General features: G+C 37.0%; 2 protein-coding genes and 1 non-coding gene across 4 annotated transcripts; all 3 read left to right on the forward strand.

The window, feature by feature from the left end:
* The first annotated feature begins 14 nt into the window (after positions 1 to 14).
* LOC121191334 lies at positions 15 to 151 on the forward strand. The gene has a single exon (XR_005895100.1). It is a non-coding gene; the product is annotated as a small nucleolar RNA SNORA22 (small nucleolar RNA).
* Positions 152 to 870: 719 nt separating this feature from the next.
* On the forward strand, positions 871 to 4232 carry sumf2 (sulfatase modifying factor 2). Of its 2 annotated transcripts, none has more exons than XM_041050864.1 (9): positions 871 to 1182; positions 1285 to 1429; positions 1531 to 1645; positions 2081 to 2125; positions 2243 to 2393; positions 2497 to 2552; positions 3555 to 3639; positions 3843 to 3984; positions 4116 to 4232. In XM_041050864.1, exons 1-9 carry the CDS (start codon positions 1128 to 1130, stop codon positions 4216 to 4218), a joined length of 897 nt encoding a protein of 298 aa, XP_040906798.1. In that variant the 5' UTR covers positions 871 to 1127; the 3' UTR covers positions 4219 to 4232. The 2 variants fall into 2 exon arrangements, with proteins under 2 accessions (XP_040906798.1, XP_040906797.1); XM_041050863.1 differs by having other exon boundaries at positions 888 to 1182; positions 1282 to 1429.
* Positions 4233 to 6292: 2060 nt separating this feature from the next.
* On the forward strand, positions 6293 to 11689 carry bicdl2l (bicaudal-D-related protein 2-like). Its single transcript, XM_041050725.1, has 6 exons — positions 6293 to 7003; positions 7700 to 7819; positions 7910 to 8068; positions 8758 to 8831; positions 8971 to 9091; positions 10404 to 11689. Exons 1-6 carry the CDS (start codon positions 6482 to 6484, stop codon positions 10764 to 10766), a joined length of 1359 nt encoding a protein of 452 aa, XP_040906659.1. The 5' UTR covers positions 6293 to 6481; the 3' UTR covers positions 10767 to 11689.
* Positions 11690 to 17837: the final 6148 nt, after the last annotated feature.

The following is a 17837-nucleotide window of genomic DNA, read 5'->3' on the forward strand; positions in this document are numbered from 1 at the left end:
GCAGCTGGTCTCATTTGCACAGCGAACACCCAAGGATGCTAATGTGGCTCTCCCTGGTCTCACGTGTCTGTGCTACAGTGACTCTGGTCTTTTCCTCTGCATTTGGAGAGTTTCAGTCTCTCCTACATGTATTCAGCTGATCAGAACAAATGCCCCAAATTTTCTTTTAACCAGTGATTCATTGTTCTTTTTAACACATTGTTCTTTCCTTATTGAGCCGTGGAAATCATGGTTGTTTTTCTGTGAAGAGTTAATGGGTCAAATAAGAATAAAAAATCTTAGGTGCATTTACAAAAGTACATTTCTTTGGGTCCTGAGTGTTTCCATTTTCTCCTACTTAACATTTCAGAGCAAAATATTTACTTTTTTTACTCCAAAGCACTGAAGTTTACAGATAAATACAGGTCGTTACAATATAAGCTACTAAAATAATGTTATAGATTCAACTTCCCAGGACTAGATAAAGTTTAACTCTGCCAGCTACCATTAAAATACGATTCTTGCGCATGAATGCATCGATAATAAATCCAATAATACATTTTCAATTCTTAAATCTGTTTTAGTACAATTTTTAATAATGTGCCACTGCACATGATCTGTTGAATATGCAATGACCCAAATGTTCTTTCATCCTTATTTTCAGCATATTCTAATACCATAAAACCTGCCCTAGTGATTGCATTTACTAAATTTTTCAGTGAAACTACAGTTGATACATTGTCTTGACATGTAACTCAAGTCTTTTTTTTTCCCCCTCAAATATGCTGTGGACTTACATAGATTTTGGTGATCCAACAAAGCAATAGGCGGTGTCTATTGTTTGTTTGTTTTTTTAATTGCAACTTCATACGATATTGTTCACGCAGGGAGGAAATACACAAAATAAGGCCTGTGTTTTTAAGTTTAAAAAATGAAACGGAACCTTCCGGTCTTGCACGGAACATATTTATCGTTGCACCCATCTCTTTTGCGAAATTTGTCCGACTGAAAAAGAGAGGAATGTAATCGTTAAAATGAAGTTGGATCAGTCCCGCTGCTAACTATCTGTTAAACCTTTACGTGTAATCTATGTCTGTATCTAAACGCGTCATTATAAATGAATGTTAGCTCAAACAAGGTCGTGAAAAATGAACGGTAAAATATTGTCCTGGATGTCTGCTGTGTTTTTAGTGGCAGCGGCGGGTAAGAACTCACTCCTTTTCATTTACGAACACACCAAAACGTTACTTATATTAGCAATTTACTCAGCATGAGGTTGACAACGTTCTCCCCGACACACAGCAGCAGATGAGATGCTGAGTATACCAGGAGGAAAGATGTTAATGGGAACCAGTGCAGCTGATGGGAGAGATGGAGAGTCCCACACTAAGGAGGTTTCACTGGAACCTTTTAAAATGGACAAATATCCTGTCACAAATGCAGAATTCAGGTAAGAAGACTTTAAACTTAACATCAAGGCTGAGCACAAGGTGGATAATAAGTGTTAAGTCATATAAATAAAGCTGCTGACTTTGCTTTCATTCACCACAGAGACTTTGTGAGAGCAGAGAAGTACAAAACTGAAGCTGAGACTTTTGGCTGGAGCTTTGTGTTTGAAGACTTTGTGTCTGAGGAGCTGAAGAGCAAAGTCACACAGAAAATTGAGGTACTTGGATTGTTTATGTTGTAATGAACGGATAAGTCCATAAGTTTTTGGGCAGCTACACGTTTTTGTGATTCAGGTTCTGTGTTTCAGCACATTTATTTGAAATAAACAGATACTACATTAAAGTGCCAAGTCTTAGGTCTAACTTGTAGCTCGGGTTAACAGCAATACTGAAAGAATAGGGAAGACACAAAGCTTCTGCTGATGTCTAGGGGTCAAAGACTTCAGGCGGCCATTGACTGAAAAGGGTTTTCCACAAAATACTAAATATGATTTTTTTTTTTTTAATTAATCTGTGTCTGTCCTATTACTTTTGAACCCCTTAACTTACAGTACATTCATCTGTGCCATATAGACATCTAATATTTTTCCAAAACTATTAAAAACAGGGCCTTGGGAATAACCTTCACTTTTAACTCATTGTTTTCCATCCAGTCTGCTCCGTGGTGGCTGCCTGTAGAGCGGGTGTTTTGGAGACAGGTGAGGTTCTGCGTTTTGCCGTGGATTTTTTGGTTTGTTTTTTCCTCAATTTTTTCTGTAATCACCTATCATGCCTCCGTCACCTGCCTTTCACCCCTTCGACTCTCTGCTGTTCAGCCTGCAGGACCAGGATCAGGCATTCGGGAGCGCCTGGACTTCCCAGTGGTTCAGGTGAGCTGGAATGACGCTCAGGCCTTCTGCCGGTGGAAGGGCATGAGACTGCCCACAGAGGAGGAGTGGGAGTGGGCTGCACGTGGGGGGCTCCAAGGTACACAGTTTATACACTGAAACATGACCACCTAGCTCAGTAATTAGTATATAATTTCATTGTTTGCTGTCGTCTTATGTCTTTCTCACCTCTTGTGTTTCAGGACGGACTTATCCGTGGGGAAATAAGTTCCTGGCCAACAGAACCAACCTGTGGCAGGTCAGCCTACGACAGTACCTCATATTGCATTAGCATTAGCATTAGCACAGTGCATTGTCCTCATAGGATGCTCTGACTAGGGATTCACTGATATGCTTATTTAAACAAACACTGATATGTGATGATATTCCACTCATGTCTGCAGAAAGTGATTCTGTGTTCTTCAGTTAAATATACAGATTTGGTCACAAAATGGATTAAGCTTTGTAAGTTCTATTTATTTGAAGGTAATGATGTGTTGTTTCTAAATAGACCATTATGCAGTTAAATTAAATTATTGAGTTCTGATAGTTGGTTTAATATTGGATCCGGTTCCCAGATGGCACAATACACAAATTCATGAAAATCCGCGGCCTGTAAATCCCTCATTGAATCGTTCGCGTTTTCAGTCTTGTCTCTGTTTCCACTCTCTGTGATGCTACAGGCATCAGCAAACAAAAAAAAGGACTAATGATGTTGACAGCTACAGCATAGCCAAACAAAGAGGGGCAAACACTATTCACTTTTCCTTCACAGCAGTCAGGACAGGGTTAATGATTGTCACAGAGCAGCGGCAAAATATGTGGTGAAACCCTGACAGTGTTTCAGCATGGGACAATGTCCATCATTTAGGTTTGATAGTTTATTACTGCAGTTTCTGTTCGTGTCAATGGCCCTGTCTTTGGCCCGTCTGCTAATTGGTCCATTAGTCACAATTAAAATTACCAATTTTGCCATTAATATGATTAGTAGAAGCTAGATTCTTACATAGTAAGTTTTATATTTTGCTACACAAAACAGTTGACATTTGTTTTGTTACTGTACTGACTGAAACAGGTGCATTTTTAAATCACAGATGTCTTCCTTCCCCAGCAAACAAACTACAGAAAAGATCCAATAGCAGATTTAAAAGTATTCAGATTTGATAAGCTAATTCAGAACTGCTTTCAGATTCAACATCAAACCGTTGTTCAAAAAACGTGCTTTGTGATAACTAAATGTTTTTTTTTCTGTATGTTTTAGGGATTGTTTCCAGATGGAGACACTGCAGAGGACGGATACCATGGCATTTCCCCTGTCACGGCATTTCCTCCCCAGAACAGCTATGGTAACTGACCCTTAGTCAAAGTTAGTTATAAAAAAAAACATTAATGAGATGAAGTTCTACAAACAGAGATGTCTTTAGTTTATTGAGTCTGAAATACTTCAATTGAGACACATTTGATTAGACCAAAGGAAGAATACACATATGATGGTGTATTCGTGCTCTGTTTCTTAATATTGTAATAACAAAGTTGATTCTTCCTGCAGGACTGTATGACATGATGGGAAACACATGGGAATGGACATCCACGCCCTTTCCTGGAGCACGGCCAATGTATGTGCTGCGTGGTGCCTCCTGGATCGACACAGTAGATGGTTCAGCCAATCATAAGGCTCGGGTCACCACCAGGTGGGTTGTTTAAAATAATAATAATAATAAAAATAATAAATGAAACAAAAAAGGCGCTGTATTTTCAGAGCCCACAGAGAAACAGTGCGGCAGTCCTGACTGACTGATCCCTGTGATTCTGTGTCCTGCAGGATGGGCAACACTCCTGACTCTGCCTCTGATAACCTGGGATTCAGGTGTGCTTCCAACAATGAACAGAAACAAGGGAAGAAAAAAGACAAAACAGAACTGTAGCAACAAACAGGAAGTCAAAATATTAAGTAAAGGACAATTATGTTCATTTTGAACCAGGTGCTAATTTGATTCAGGTGTATTAGCGAATCTAATTACTTTCAAGAAAAAAGTCAAGGGACCAATTAAATCTTACTGACTAACAGTGACTGATAATAAATGACGACAGTGACAGGAAGAACAAACTGTATTTCTCCTGTGGAGAATTTAGGTTTTTTTTTTATGAATTTGATAAAGAATGAACACAAATATACTAATACATAACATGAATAAATCAATAATGTTCAATAAAAAGTCCCTTCTTTATGTTTTTCATAATGTACCAGTGCACACCCCAAAGTAATCAAAATCCCATGCCGATAATTTTACAGGCATGACTGAAGACACTTCACTTCATATGTCTCATTGGCTTTATTCACTGAATGGAAGAAATAGGACACTCTGTGGCTGTCAGCATTGGTCTTCCTGGAAACTGTCTTTTGTTGGGTCTTTATGTGACTTGAGAGTAAATTGGTCTGTTGGTTTAGTGACAGTCTGCTCTAATCCTGTCTTTGTCTTTTTGTTTACTTTCTCATCATGAGCGTCCAGCTGAGTGGCCATTTGGACTAACTCTGTTGAACACCACAGATAGGGCATTTTATCAAAAGTTTGTTTACATATCAAGTAACTGTATAAACGCAAACCTCCTTTCTGTTCTTAGGAGATGATCGAATACTTTTGACCTGACCACACAAGCTCCTCCAAAGTAGTAGAGTGAAATTTGTTCAGGCTAGTTATTGACTATTCTTGTTAAAATATTACTTAAACAGTTAAAACAAAACTTTGCTTTAATGCTATTTTCCCACACCATTGACAGAAAGTTTTCTATTTTAAGAAAAGAAAAAGCCTCGGAGGCTGAAATTGAGACTAAATGACTTGTTGCGACATGTTTGCTGGTTTAAGAGTAATAATTCAATAGCCCCTGATCTATAAATACTGGAACAGACAGGATTTCCCACATACTTTAATTAAGTTTGACCTATTTAGATTGAAAGGTGGAATATTGGAGGTGAGAACAGGGTAACGATCTGCGATTAACAATTTTACTGTGAAGATTCCACCAGTGAAGAATCTACCTCCCTGAAGTGTGTCTAATTAAACGGTGACCTAGTTCCTGCAAAAGGGAGTATATGCAAAGTGTTCACCACGAAACATTTGCCACGTGATTTTTTTTTTTTTTTTTTTAACCCCAACCCATGAGAAGGAAAACACCTCACAGGGCATATCCACACATCACAACTGGGAACCACATCCTGCTGTATCAAGATAAAAACTAGGCCTATAATTAAAGTTAGTTAAATTAGATTACATAACAGTATGAGCACAGCTAAGTGGAAAATGTGACTTGAACACTTTCAAAAGTGACATGACAATTGAAAATGGGCAGAATATTGCGGCCCTCTGATATAAGAAAACAAACTGGAAGAAAATTGTTAAATTAAAGTAAAATAACTGTGGTGTAGTTTTGTTGTTGTACTTTGGATGCAGACTTCAAATCAGCTCCTATTTGCCTGCAAATAATTAAAAACCATAAATCAGCAAGTATTCAGTTATAAAATAGGACATGTTTTTGTGTCACTGACTCATCTCTGATCATGTATGTAGGAGGTTTTCACAAAAAACCCTGCTACAATGACTATATCTGGTGTTTTCCCCAAACCATTTCAATTCTAAAAATAAAATCAGTGACTAACTGTGGTTTTGACTTTGTACAAGCGTTTGTTTTTTAATAAGTTACAGCATTTAGAGTCAACTTGCCTATGTTGTGTGTTTGCTGTTGACACTAAATGTAAAATATATTGTCTGTTTTCACTGATCACCATCTCCAGTCCTGAGTTGCTTGATAAAAGCTTAGTTTAAACCAGGTAACATGCGTCAAGTTGGAATAATTTTACCGTATGAAAAGATCAAAGCCCTCCTCCCTTTGTCACCCTGCAGCTCTGGTATGTTTGCACGTCATGTGTTTGTGTAGTGACTAAAAAGGAGGAAGAAAAACCCAGACGGACCACATGAAGCCACAGCCTCCAGTGACATCGCATCGCGTCATGTCATGTCCCCTGTGAAGACGCATGCATTTCAGGAAAAACAAGTTTGGAGACATTCAGTTTGTCATCCTTCCTCCGCCTTTTTTGTCTTCCTCTCGCTCTTCCTTGTTTATTTATAGGCTGACTGTATCTGCAGATGGTTTGATTGATTCTTGTTCTGACTGACTTCTACCAAGCGGATCATGGACTTCTCTCAGCCTTTCTCGGTCCTCAACGAGAAGCTGAGACCTCGAGTCACCACCAGTGAACAGCTCTACTCCTCCCTGAACAGACTGGAGGACAGACAGCTGGGCTCACTCAGGAACAGATCTTTATCTTACCGACCAACTGTTCTGCCAGCAGAACCAGTCCCTGTGCCCATAACAGAACCGAATAATCCAGAAGAACCTAAAGATGATGCAGAGCAGGAGGATTTGGTCACTGATGGCCTTGAAGAAGGAAATTGTGCTGCTCTGCTCCCCGTTAACAACACATGCCTCATCACTGAATTGAATTTAAAAGATGTGGGTGAAGAGGAGCAGTCTGAGGAGAAAGACAGTCCAGGTGAACTGACCACAAAAGAGACAAGGGACTCCTCAGTGTCCTTGGCCAGTGAAGGTGAAAGCTCCCTCCAGAGGAGCTATATTGATGGGACTTTACCAGACCTGATCAAGAGCGGCAGACCGCTCAGCAGACGCAGAACACTGGGACATGTCTCAGACACGGTAAGATAACACGGTCTATTCAGTGTGTGTGTGTCTGTGTGTTTAAATGAGAGAGAATGGCAGTGTCTTGGGAAGAAAAAACTAATCTCTTAAGTGTAAGGTAAATCTTTTTACAGCGCACAAATTTAAATCTATTCAGCTACAAACAGGCTTGTCAAACAACACTAAAACTTGTTAAACAGGGAGGAGACAGTCTCAACTGTCATTCAGAAGTATATCAGACTTCTACAAACCTAACAAAGTTAAAAATGCAGAGTTGTTCCCTGAAATATTCCGCATGAAGAGGTAGGATCCAAATGAGTCTGGTTCCCTGACGTCTAAGCGCAATAAACCTCAGTTTGCAGTGAACATTTTTTATGATGACAGGACTTGATATGTGATTATGAGTGTGTGGTGTGTGTTTATGTAGTAGCTTTCATATCTCAGTTATCTTGGTGTGTCTTTGAGTGTGTTTCTATGAATGCATTCATTTGTGCATATTTGCCGTGTTTGCAAGTGCTGAGTAACATCACAGCTGGTACGACTGGATTTCTTGTCCACAGTTTCACCCAGGAATCTAGATTATCAGTTTCTGTTGACTTTGTGTAAAATGTCATGAGGTTGTACTTTCTGTGTGCGGGTCTGCAATCATCTGCACAGCAAAAAGTGGTGGCACGCCTTGTTAAAATGTACTCATGTCACATTTATTGTGTGCAGCTTAATGAAGTGCGCAGAGAAGTGGAGCTGTCTCGGAGACGAAGTATCAAGCTTAAGGCCCAGGTGGACAAACTACAGGAGAGCAGAGAGGGACCAGGCTGGAGCCAACACAGAGAGAGGGTAAAGGTTACACACGGTGCCAGTACATAGTGTACATCTGCACAACTCTGCAGGATTACTGTAATTTCTTTCTATTCATTTCCATCCCAGGTCACAGAGGAGGTCCTGTCCATACTGCGGCTGCTGCACCCGCTGACAGAGGCCACGTCCAGCCCACCTGAACCCTCTTGTGGGGAAAACCGCCTGGACGCTGCCCTGGCGCAGCTGCAGACTGTGGCCCGTAAACTGGCAATCAGCCACACCAAACAGGTAAAGGCAACGCCCACGTGCACTCAAATAATGCTCTTCACCCTCATCATTTCCCTGCAATCTCAGTTTGAGTTGATTTTAGTGGGCATGTTACTCACAGGAATGTTTGCCTCACACATACTCGTGGAACTTAATAGTGCAGTTGACAAAGGCACCAAGTTATTCATATGTAGACACTAAAAAAAAAAAAGATATAGACTATATCAAAGTGATATAAGTAGATGCCTAATTTAAATATTCTATCACTCTCTCTCATTCTCTTTCACTACCAAATTATAAAAGACTCAATATACTTTTGGGATGGCAGCAAGGAATTTATATTGTCAACAAGGTAGTTCAAAACTAGAAGCCTTAAAATAAGCCTTGAGGCCTGTATGTAATATTAATATTTATGTGAGTGGTATCTGTGCTCACCTGATGAAGCATCTTTCTCATTGTTTCCTTGAAGAGATCATTAATTTCTCCACCCAGGTGTTAAAGCTAAGCTATGAGGTCTGACCAGTTCACGAGTGACAGTCTCCGTAATCTCAGTCTTTCTGGTATTTATTGTATGTTAGTCAGGAGGTGTGTGAATCATGGTGGGATTAGATTTGAGTATGGGCAGAACAACAGATAAGAGAGTGAAATCACTGAGGTTAAAGGCAGAGCATAAGCATCACCTGCCTCCTCTCCTCGCCCTGTCCATTCAGGAGTCTGGAAAAGGAGCAGAGGACAGTGCTATTCTCCAGCAGGCGTTGCGGGACAGAGATGAGGCCATAGAGAAGTAAGTACACACACACGATGTATACACTCACACTCGCTTCCGCTAAATAATAGATGAATCAAAATTTCAGGGAAAAAAGGAAGTTGGAAGACATGCTCTATTTTGAAGAATGTGTCATTCTTTCTGTTCTGCTGTGCAGGAAGAAGGCGATGGAGGCCGAGCTGCTGCGAAGTAAGACGGAGATGATGTCACTGAACAACCAGCTGCTGGAGGCCGTACAGAAACGTCTGGAGCTGTCGCTGGAGCTCGAGGCCTGGAAGGTAAACCTGAGACCAGTTTAATCTTTGACAGAGATAAAACAATGAAGTGAGTGAACTGAAAAGGGAGAGGTGTGCCCTCTGGACCAAAGCAGAACTAAACCCTATATGAAAACGTGGCGTCACACTGAGTAGAGATGATGGGAAAATGTGAACATATGGGACTCAGCCACAGAACTCTAGAAAAGTAGGACACCCACACACGAAAAACACACACACATAATTAGTATTAAGTACATGTTACTTTCAGAACCCAGAAAATTATAATTAAAATTCACACACATTACATTCAGCACATGCAGTGTATACAGTTACTGCCAGCTGGTATCCTGCCACAGTGTTTTGGCTTCAGGCCTGTGTGTTCATCTGGGGACGGTCTGGATCCCTGTAGCGTTAAACCGAAACTGCTCTGCACCTTGCAAATTTACTGGTGAGTGCAGCAGAGTCTGCTTCATTTGTAAACTGTGAATCCAAACTGATTTCACATCAACTACTGTAAAGAGAGAAGTGCTATGTTCAGTGTCCCAGTGTGCCTTGATGCTCTAAATTTTGGCCTTACAGTTTTTGTGATTGACAAAAAATATTTAAAAAAATACTCCGATTGTAAAGCTCTTTAATATTTTTTTCTGGTTACGGCCTGTGGGGTTAGTTGCATTCTGGAGTCAGTGTGATCTGAAAATGTACCATCTCAATTAAGTGTTTAAAAATGTTAAAAGTTGGATTCTGTTATGTTTGGTACCCTCATGTGTGCCATTCTTCTTAATCTTTGTCTTTGCTGAAATTAATTTGTAGTTTATAGACCCTCCTCTCTTGGTACCTTACACCACATAGTTTTCTTTTTTCTTTTATAAATTGCTATACGTCAGTTAAGCTTAGGGACTGGAATAATTGGGGATTGGAGGTTGAATCTTATATTTCAGTCTTTTAAATTATAGTGTTATGTTGGTACATAACACATACTTGTTTCACTGTTACTAACCAAAAGAGGCAAAACATGAAGAATTTGAGATGGTATAATTGCACATAAATCCTAATAAATTAGTGGAATTATTTTCACAATAGTAACCAAACATGGACACGGAATTAACAATTTCCAAATTTATGTCCCTTATTCACCAGTGGTATTACTCTGTAAGCTGCCATGTAAAATAAAAATATACCATAGATCACTCTCTCACAGATTTAAAATATGGTGATGCCTCATCTTTCTTACATTTCATATCGCTCATCACCTTTTGCAGGTTTGATTATTTTTTTGAAAGTCAGTATTTCTCGTGCCTTAACATCCTTGTTTGTTTTCCTTGACTTGCCGCAGGAGGACGTTCAGCTGATCCTCCATCAACAGCTGAAGAGTCAGCAGCAGGCAGAGCAGGCCCAGAAGAAGTCCTCCCGGCTGGGCATCCTGAGGAGAAACAACCGACCGCCCATCCAGCGGCCTTCCAGTTTCCCTTTGCCTGCACCAACCCCTCCCACAATCAACTCAAACCAAATCTTCATCTCCAGACCCGGGGTTTCTGCTGCTCCACCTCCCAGCGTGCCTCCTTCTACCGGCACGCAACGCAACTGGAGGGACAAGCTGAGGAGGGGCAAGAGCGGGCGTCAAGGAGAGGATGCAGCGGGGCAGGACTCAGAGTGGGGCGGGGACGACGACGGCTTCCAGGTCGTGTCACTTGATTGAAACAGAGATGACTTTACACTCAGCACATTTATTCTGATACACAACTCTCATGTCTAGCACATTTTTTTGCATCTTTGACTCATGTAATTTATGTATAGAATATAACTGATTATGAATGAGCCATGTATTTGTTTAATACTAGGGGTGGTTAATCGGTCCAATTTCCTGATTCAATTCGATTACCAATTGATTACTGAGTTTCCACTTGACAGCAGTAACCCAAAATACACCATAAACGTACTGCACCATTTAAAAAAAGAAGTCAGCTGCTGAATTACTCAACTTCTCTTTTATTAAAAAACATCTCAAAGCACCTTCAGTATTGTGTAGTAGCCTATAGCTGTAACTTCCAAATTAGTTTTTAACTCGTTTTAGATGTGTTTCACCGGGGATAATTTTGTTGTCAACTCGTGGAGAGTACGCTGATTCGGTGGAATGATAGCCGTCAGGCGGTTGTCTTTAGCCCACACAGCCTCCTCTGGATGGAAGCGCGACATGAGAGCCAGGGGTGGGCTGGTGTTGAGATTCAGTCCGGGAGCTTGGTTTGGAGAGACCTTTTACCCGATCGCACAATGGACGTAAGTGGAACTGTGATTTTACCATGAATACTTTATTTGCAGTATAAAAACAATCTAATGATATACATGATATACAGTCAGTCGAGTGTACTAAAGTGTACTACATATGCTCATACATACGATGCATACTCACTATGCACAACACACAACAATGCATACGATGCACAACACTATGTTTATTTAAAAATTAAAACTACTGTGTGCGCGCGCGCGGAGAACAGAGGCAAGAAGACTGGCAAAATTGTGTTCAATTTCTGCTTTGTTTGGTAGCATGAAAACATGGAAAAGAAGATGATTTTTGTGTGGCTTAGATGTGGTTTGCTCAAATAAAAGCAATTAAGTGTATGTGTGTGTGTGTCTGTGGCTTCTTTCTTAATTTACCCTGCTCGTCTTTCTTGTTTTCTTTTGACAGTTTGATGACTGACTGAGCAGCTGAGCCAATCACATTTCAGTCGAAACAGGGATCAGCTCAAATTTGGAGGGGCCGTAATATGCAAAATATTAGTTTCACCCAGTCCAGCGGTGCGGAACCATCCCAGTCTAACGTTAGGTTCATAGACTATATAAAACATGGACGTAACACCCGTGACGTCACCCATTGTTTTCGGGGAGCCGGTTTTGTGACCAAACCATGGGCATTTGAGCTGCGCCATCTTGGATTTTAGTGGGAGTGTACTTTCCATATTTGGCAGAGAGGCGGTTACTCTACGGGTCAGCCGGCCGAGAACCCCCCAACTTAGCTCGGAGCAACCAAGCTAGTGTAATGCTAGCAAACTATAACACCACAGCACTTGAAATAATAATTAATCTTTCATTGAGGTCATACCACAGAAGAAATAAAGCCAAAAAAATCTGCCTAAACTCATCTTAAAAGTTAACGTTAACGTTACAGAAATTACTATCTAAAATGATGTTAAGAAATTTTTTCAAGAACTTTAATATTTGTTACAAGAAGTGGTGGATGACTGTTTCAGATAGAGAGGCTTCAGGTGGAGCTGCAGGGTTTGGTGGAGTTGTGGGGGGAAATTTATTTCTAGTAAATTTATTTCTAGTAATGAAACAATCATTACTATTTCATATTAATAAAATAGATTAAAACATTAAAAAATCTATTATTATTCTTACTTTTAATGGCATTTTGAGGTCCTACTAAAATATGACATTTTTGGCATATTTTGAGTCCTTAATATACTATGAGGTGTTTCATGACATTTTGAGGTCTTACTAAAATATGACTTCTTTGGTATATTTTGATGCCTTACGGCCATATGTCGTTTTTTATTAAATTTTGAGGTAAAAAAAAAAATGACTTTTTTTGGCCGATGTTGACGCCTTACGGCCATATGTCATTTTTTATGACATTTTGAGGTCAAAATTTTTTTTTGACTTTTTTCGGCCGATTTTGACGGCTTACTATACTATGACCATTTTTATGACATTTTGAGGTCAAAAAAAATTTGACTTTTTTTTGGCCGATTTTGACGCCTTACTATACTATGACGTTTTTTATGACATTTTGAGGTCAAAAAAAATTTTGACTTTTTTGGTCCAATTTTGACGCCTTACTATACTATGATGTTTTTTATTACATTTTGAGGTCAAAAAATTTATTGACTTTTTTGGTCCGATTTTGACGCCTTACTATACTATGACCATTTTTATGACATTTTGAGGTAAAAAAAAAATTGACTTTTTTTGTCCGATTTTGACGCCTTACTATACTATGACGTTTTTTATGACATTTTGAGGCCTTACTAAAGTATGACTTTTTTTGTCCGATGTTGACGCCTTACAATACTATGACGTTTTTTATGACATTTTGAGGTAAAAAAAAATTTTGACTTTTTTTGGCCGATTTTGACTCCTTCATACACTATGACGTTTTTTATGACATTTTGAGGTAAAAAAAAATTTTGACTTTTTTTGGCCGAAAAAAACGCCTTACTATACTATGACGTTTTTTATGACATTTTGAGGTAAAAACAAATTTGGACTTTTTTTGGCTGAAAAAAACGCCCTACTATACTATGACGTTTTTATGACATTTTGAGGTCAAAAAAATTTTTGACTTTTTTTGGCCGCTTTTGACGCCTTCCTACACTATAACGTTTTTTATGACATTTTGAGGTCAAAAAAATTTTTGACTTTTTTTGCCCGAAAAAAACGCCTTACTATACTATGACGTTTTTTATGACATTTTGAGGTAAAAACAAATTTTGACTTTTTTGGCTGAAAAAAACGCCTTACTATACTATGACATTTTTATGACATTTCGAGGTCAAAAAAATTTTTGACTTTTTTTGGCCGATTTTGACGCCTTACTATACTATGACGTTTTTTATGACATTTTGAGGTCAAAAAAATTTTGGACTTTTTTTGGCCGAAAAAAACGCCTTACTATACTATGATGTGTTTTATGACTTTTTGAGGTCAAAAAATTTTTTGACTTTTTTTGCCCGAAAAAAACGCCTTACTATACTATGACGTTTTTTATGACTTTTTGAGGTCAGAAATTTTTTTGACTTTTTTTGCCCGATTTTGACGCCTTACTATACTATGACGTTTTTTATGACTTTTTGAGGTCAAAAAAATTTTTGACTTTTTTTGCCCGATTTTGACGCCTTACTATACTATGACGTTTTTTATGACTTTTTGAGGTCAAAAAAAAATTTTGACTTTTTTTGCCCGAAAAAAACGCCTTACTATACTATGACGTTTTTTATGACTTTTTGAGGTCAAAAAAATTTTTGACTTTTTTTGCCGTAAAAAAACGCCTTACTATACTATGACGTTTTTTATGACTTTTTGAGGTAAAAAAAATTTTTGACTTTTTTTGGCCGATTTTGACGCCTTACTATACTATGATGTTTTTTATGACTTTTTGAGGTCAAAAAACATTTTTGACTTTTTTTGTCCGATTTTGACGCCTTACTATACTATGATGTTTTTTATTAGTTTTTGAGGTCAAAAAAATTTTTGACTTTTTTTGCCCAAAAAAAAAACGCCTTACTATACTATGACGTTTTTTATGACATTTTGAGGTCAAAAAATTTTTTGACTTTTTTTTGCCCGAAAAAAACGCCTTACTATACTATGACGTTTTTTATGACTTTTTGAGGTCAAAAATTCTTTTGACTTTTTTTGCCCGATTTTGACGCCTTACTATACTATGACGTTTTTTATGACATTTTGAGGTCAAAAAAATTTTGACTTTTTTTGGCCGAAAAAAACGCCTTACTATACTATGACGTTTTTTATGACTTTTTGAGGTCAAAAAAATTTTTGACTTTTTTTGCCCGAAAAAAACGCCTTACTATACTATGACGTTTTTTATGACTTTTTGAGGTTAAAAAAATTTTTGACTTTTTTTGCCCGAAAAAAACGCCTTACTATACTATGACGTTTTTTATGACTTTTTGAGGTCAAAAATTTTTTTGACTTTTTTTGCCCAAAAAAAACGCCTTACTATACTATGACGTTTTTTATGACTTTTTGAGGTCAAAAAAAAATTTGACTTTTTTTGCCCGATTTTGACGCCTTACTATACTATGACGTTTTTTATAACATTTTGAGGTCAAAAAAAATTTTGACTTTTTTTGCCCGAAAAAAACGCCTTACTATACTATGACGTTTTTTATGACTTTTTGAGGTCAAAAAAAAATTTGACTTTTTTTGCCCGATTTTGACGCCTTACTATACTATGACGTTTTTTATGACTTTTTGAGGTCAAAAAAAAAATTTGACTTTTTTTGCACGAAAAAAACGCCTTACTATACTATGACGTTTTTTATGACTTTTTGAGGTCAAAAAAAAATTTGACTTTTTTTGGCCGATTTTGACGCCTTACTATACTATGACGTTTTTTATAACATTTTGATGTCAAAAAAAATTTTGACTTTTTTTGCCCGAAAAAAACGCCTTACTATACTATGACGTTTTTTATGACTTTTTGAGGTCAAAAAAAAATTGACTTTTTTTGCCTGAAAAAAACGCCTTACTATACTATGACGTTTTTTATGACATTTTGAGGTCAAAAAATGTTTTGACTTTTTTTTGCCCGATTTTGACGCCTTACTATACTATGACGTTTTTTATGACTTTTCGAGGTCAAAAATTCTTTTGACTTTTTTTGCCCGAAAAAAACGCCTTACTATACTATGACGTTTTTTATGACTTTTTTAGGTCAGAAATTTTTTTGACTTTTTTTGCCCGATTTTGACGCCTTACTATACTATGACGTTTTTTATGACTTTTTGAGGTCAAAAAAAATTTTGACTTTTTTTGCCCGATTTTGACGCCTTACTATACTATGACGTTTTTTATGACTTTTTGAGGTCAAAAAAAATTTTGACTTTTTTTGCCCGAAAAAAACGCCTTACTATACTATGACGTTTTTTATGACTTTTTGAGGTCAAAAAAATTTTTGACTTTTTTTGCCGTAAAAAAACGCCTTACTATACTATGACGTTTTTTATGACTTTTTGAGGTAAAAAAAATTTTTGACTTTTTTTGGCCGATTTTGACGCCTTACTATACTATGACGTATTTTCTGACATTTCGAGGTCAAAAAAAATTTTGACTTTTGTTGCCCGATTTTGACGCCTTACTACACTATGACGTTTTTTATGACTTTTTGAGGTCAAAAAAATTTTTGACTTTTTTTGCCGTAAAAAAACGCCTTACTATACTATGACGTTTTATATGACTTTTTGAGGAAAAAAAAATTTTTGACTTTTTTTGGCCGATTTTGACGCCTTACTATACTATGACGTATTTTCTGACATTTCGAGGTCAAAAAAAATTTTGACTTTTGTTGCCCGATTTTGACGCCTTACTATACTATGACGTTTTTTATTAGTTTTTGAGGTCAAAAAAGTTTTTGACTTTTTTTGCCCAAAAAAAACGCCTTACTATACTATGACGTTTTTTATGACATTTTGAGGTCAAAAAATTTTTTGACTTTTTTTTGCCCGAAAAAAACGCCTTACTATACTATGACGTTTTTTATGACTTTTTGAGGTCAAAAATTCTTTTGACTTTTTTTGCCCGAAAAAAACGCCTTACTATACTATGACGTTTTTTATGACTTTTTGAGGTCAAAAAATTTTTTGACTTTTTTTGGCCGATTTTGACGCCTTACTATACTATGACGTTTTTTATGACTTTTTGAGGTCAAAAAAATTTTTGACTTTTTTTGTCCGATTTTGACGCCTTACTATACTATGACGTTTTTTATGACATTTTGAGGTCAAAAAAATTTTTGATTTTTTTTGGCCGAAAAAAACGCCTTACTATACTATGATGTGTTTTATGACTTTTTGAGGTCAAAAAAATTTTTGACTTTTTTTGGCCGAAAAAAACGCCTTACTATACTATGACGTTTTTTATGACTTTTTGAGGTCAGAAATTTTTTTGACTTTTTTTGCCCGATTTTGACGCCTTACTATACTATGACGTTTTTTATGACTTTTTGGGGTCAAAAATTTTTTGGACTTTTTTTGGCCGATTTTGACGCCTTACTATACTATGACGTTTTTTTTGACTTTTTGATGTAAAAAAAAATTTTGACTTTTTTTGCCTGAAAAAAACGCCTTACTATACTATGACGTTTTTTATTACTTTTTGAGGTCAAAAAAAAATTTGACTTTTTTTGCCCGATTTTGACGCCTTACTATACTATGACGTTTTTTATAACATTTTGAGGTCAAAAAAATTTTTGACTTTTTTTGCCCGAAAAAAACGCCTTACTATACTATGATGTTTTTTATGACTTTTTGAGGTCAAAAAAATTTTTGACTTTTTTTGGCCGATTTTGACGCCTTACTATACTATGACGTTTTTTATGACTTTTTGAGGTCAAAAAAAAAATTTGACTTTTTTTGCCCGAAAAAAACGCCTTACTATACTATGACGTTTTTTATGACTTTTTGAGGTCAAAAAAAAATTTGACTTTTTTTGCCCGATTTTGACGCCTTACTATACTATGACGTTTTTTATAACATTTTGATGTCAAAAAAAATTTTGACTTTTTTTGCACGAAAAAAACGCCTTACTATACTATGACGTTTTTTATGACTTTTTGAGGTCAAAAAATTTTTTGACTTTTTTTGCCCGATTTTGACGCCTTACTATACTATGACGTTTTTTATGACTTTTTGAGGTCCAAAAAAATTTTGACTTTTTTTGTCCGAAAAAACGCCTTAGTATACTATGACGTTTTTTATTACTTTTTGATGTCAAAATTTTTTTTGACTTTTTTTGGCCGATTTTGACGCCTTACTATACTATGACGTTTTTTATTACTTTTTGAGGTCAAAAAAAATTTTGACTTTTTTTGGCCGATTTTGACGCCTTACTATACTATGACGTTTTTTATGACTTTTTGAGGTCAAAAAAATTTTTGACTTTTTTTGTCCGATTTTGACGCCTTACTATACTATGACGTTTTTTATGACATTTTGAGGTCAAAAAAATTTTTGATTTTTTTTGGCCG

This window comes from Toxotes jaculatrix, chromosome 12, assembly GCF_017976425.1.
Source record: "Toxotes jaculatrix isolate fToxJac2 chromosome 12, fToxJac2.pri, whole genome shotgun sequence".
NCBI lineage: Eukaryota > Metazoa > Chordata > Actinopteri > Toxotidae > Toxotes > Toxotes jaculatrix.

Excerpts from the sequence above, each read along its gene's own strand:
- bicdl2l (XM_041050725.1), top strand. The coding sequence starts at position 6,482 with ATGGACTTCTCTCAGCCTTTCTCGGTCCTCAACGAGAAGCTGAGACCT. Across the intron at positions 8,069-8,757 it reads CAATCAGCCACACCAAACAG|GAGTCTGGAAAAGGAGCAGA; the intron begins GTAAAGGCAACG and ends CTGTCCATTCAG. Across the intron at positions 9,092-10,403 it reads TGGAGCTCGAGGCCTGGAAG|GAGGACGTTCAGCTGATCCT; the intron begins GTAAACCTGAGA and ends GACTTGCCGCAG.
- sumf2 (XM_041050863.1), top strand. The coding sequence starts at position 1,128 with ATGAACGGTAAAATATTGTCCTGGATGTCTGCTGTGTTTTTAGTGGCA. Across the intron at positions 1,430-1,530 it reads GTCACAAATGCAGAATTCAG|AGACTTTGTGAGAGCAGAGA; the intron begins GTAAGAAGACTT and ends CATTCACCACAG. Across the intron at positions 3,640-3,842 it reads TCCTCCCCAGAACAGCTATG|GACTGTATGACATGATGGGA; the intron begins GTAACTGACCCT and ends TTCTTCCTGCAG.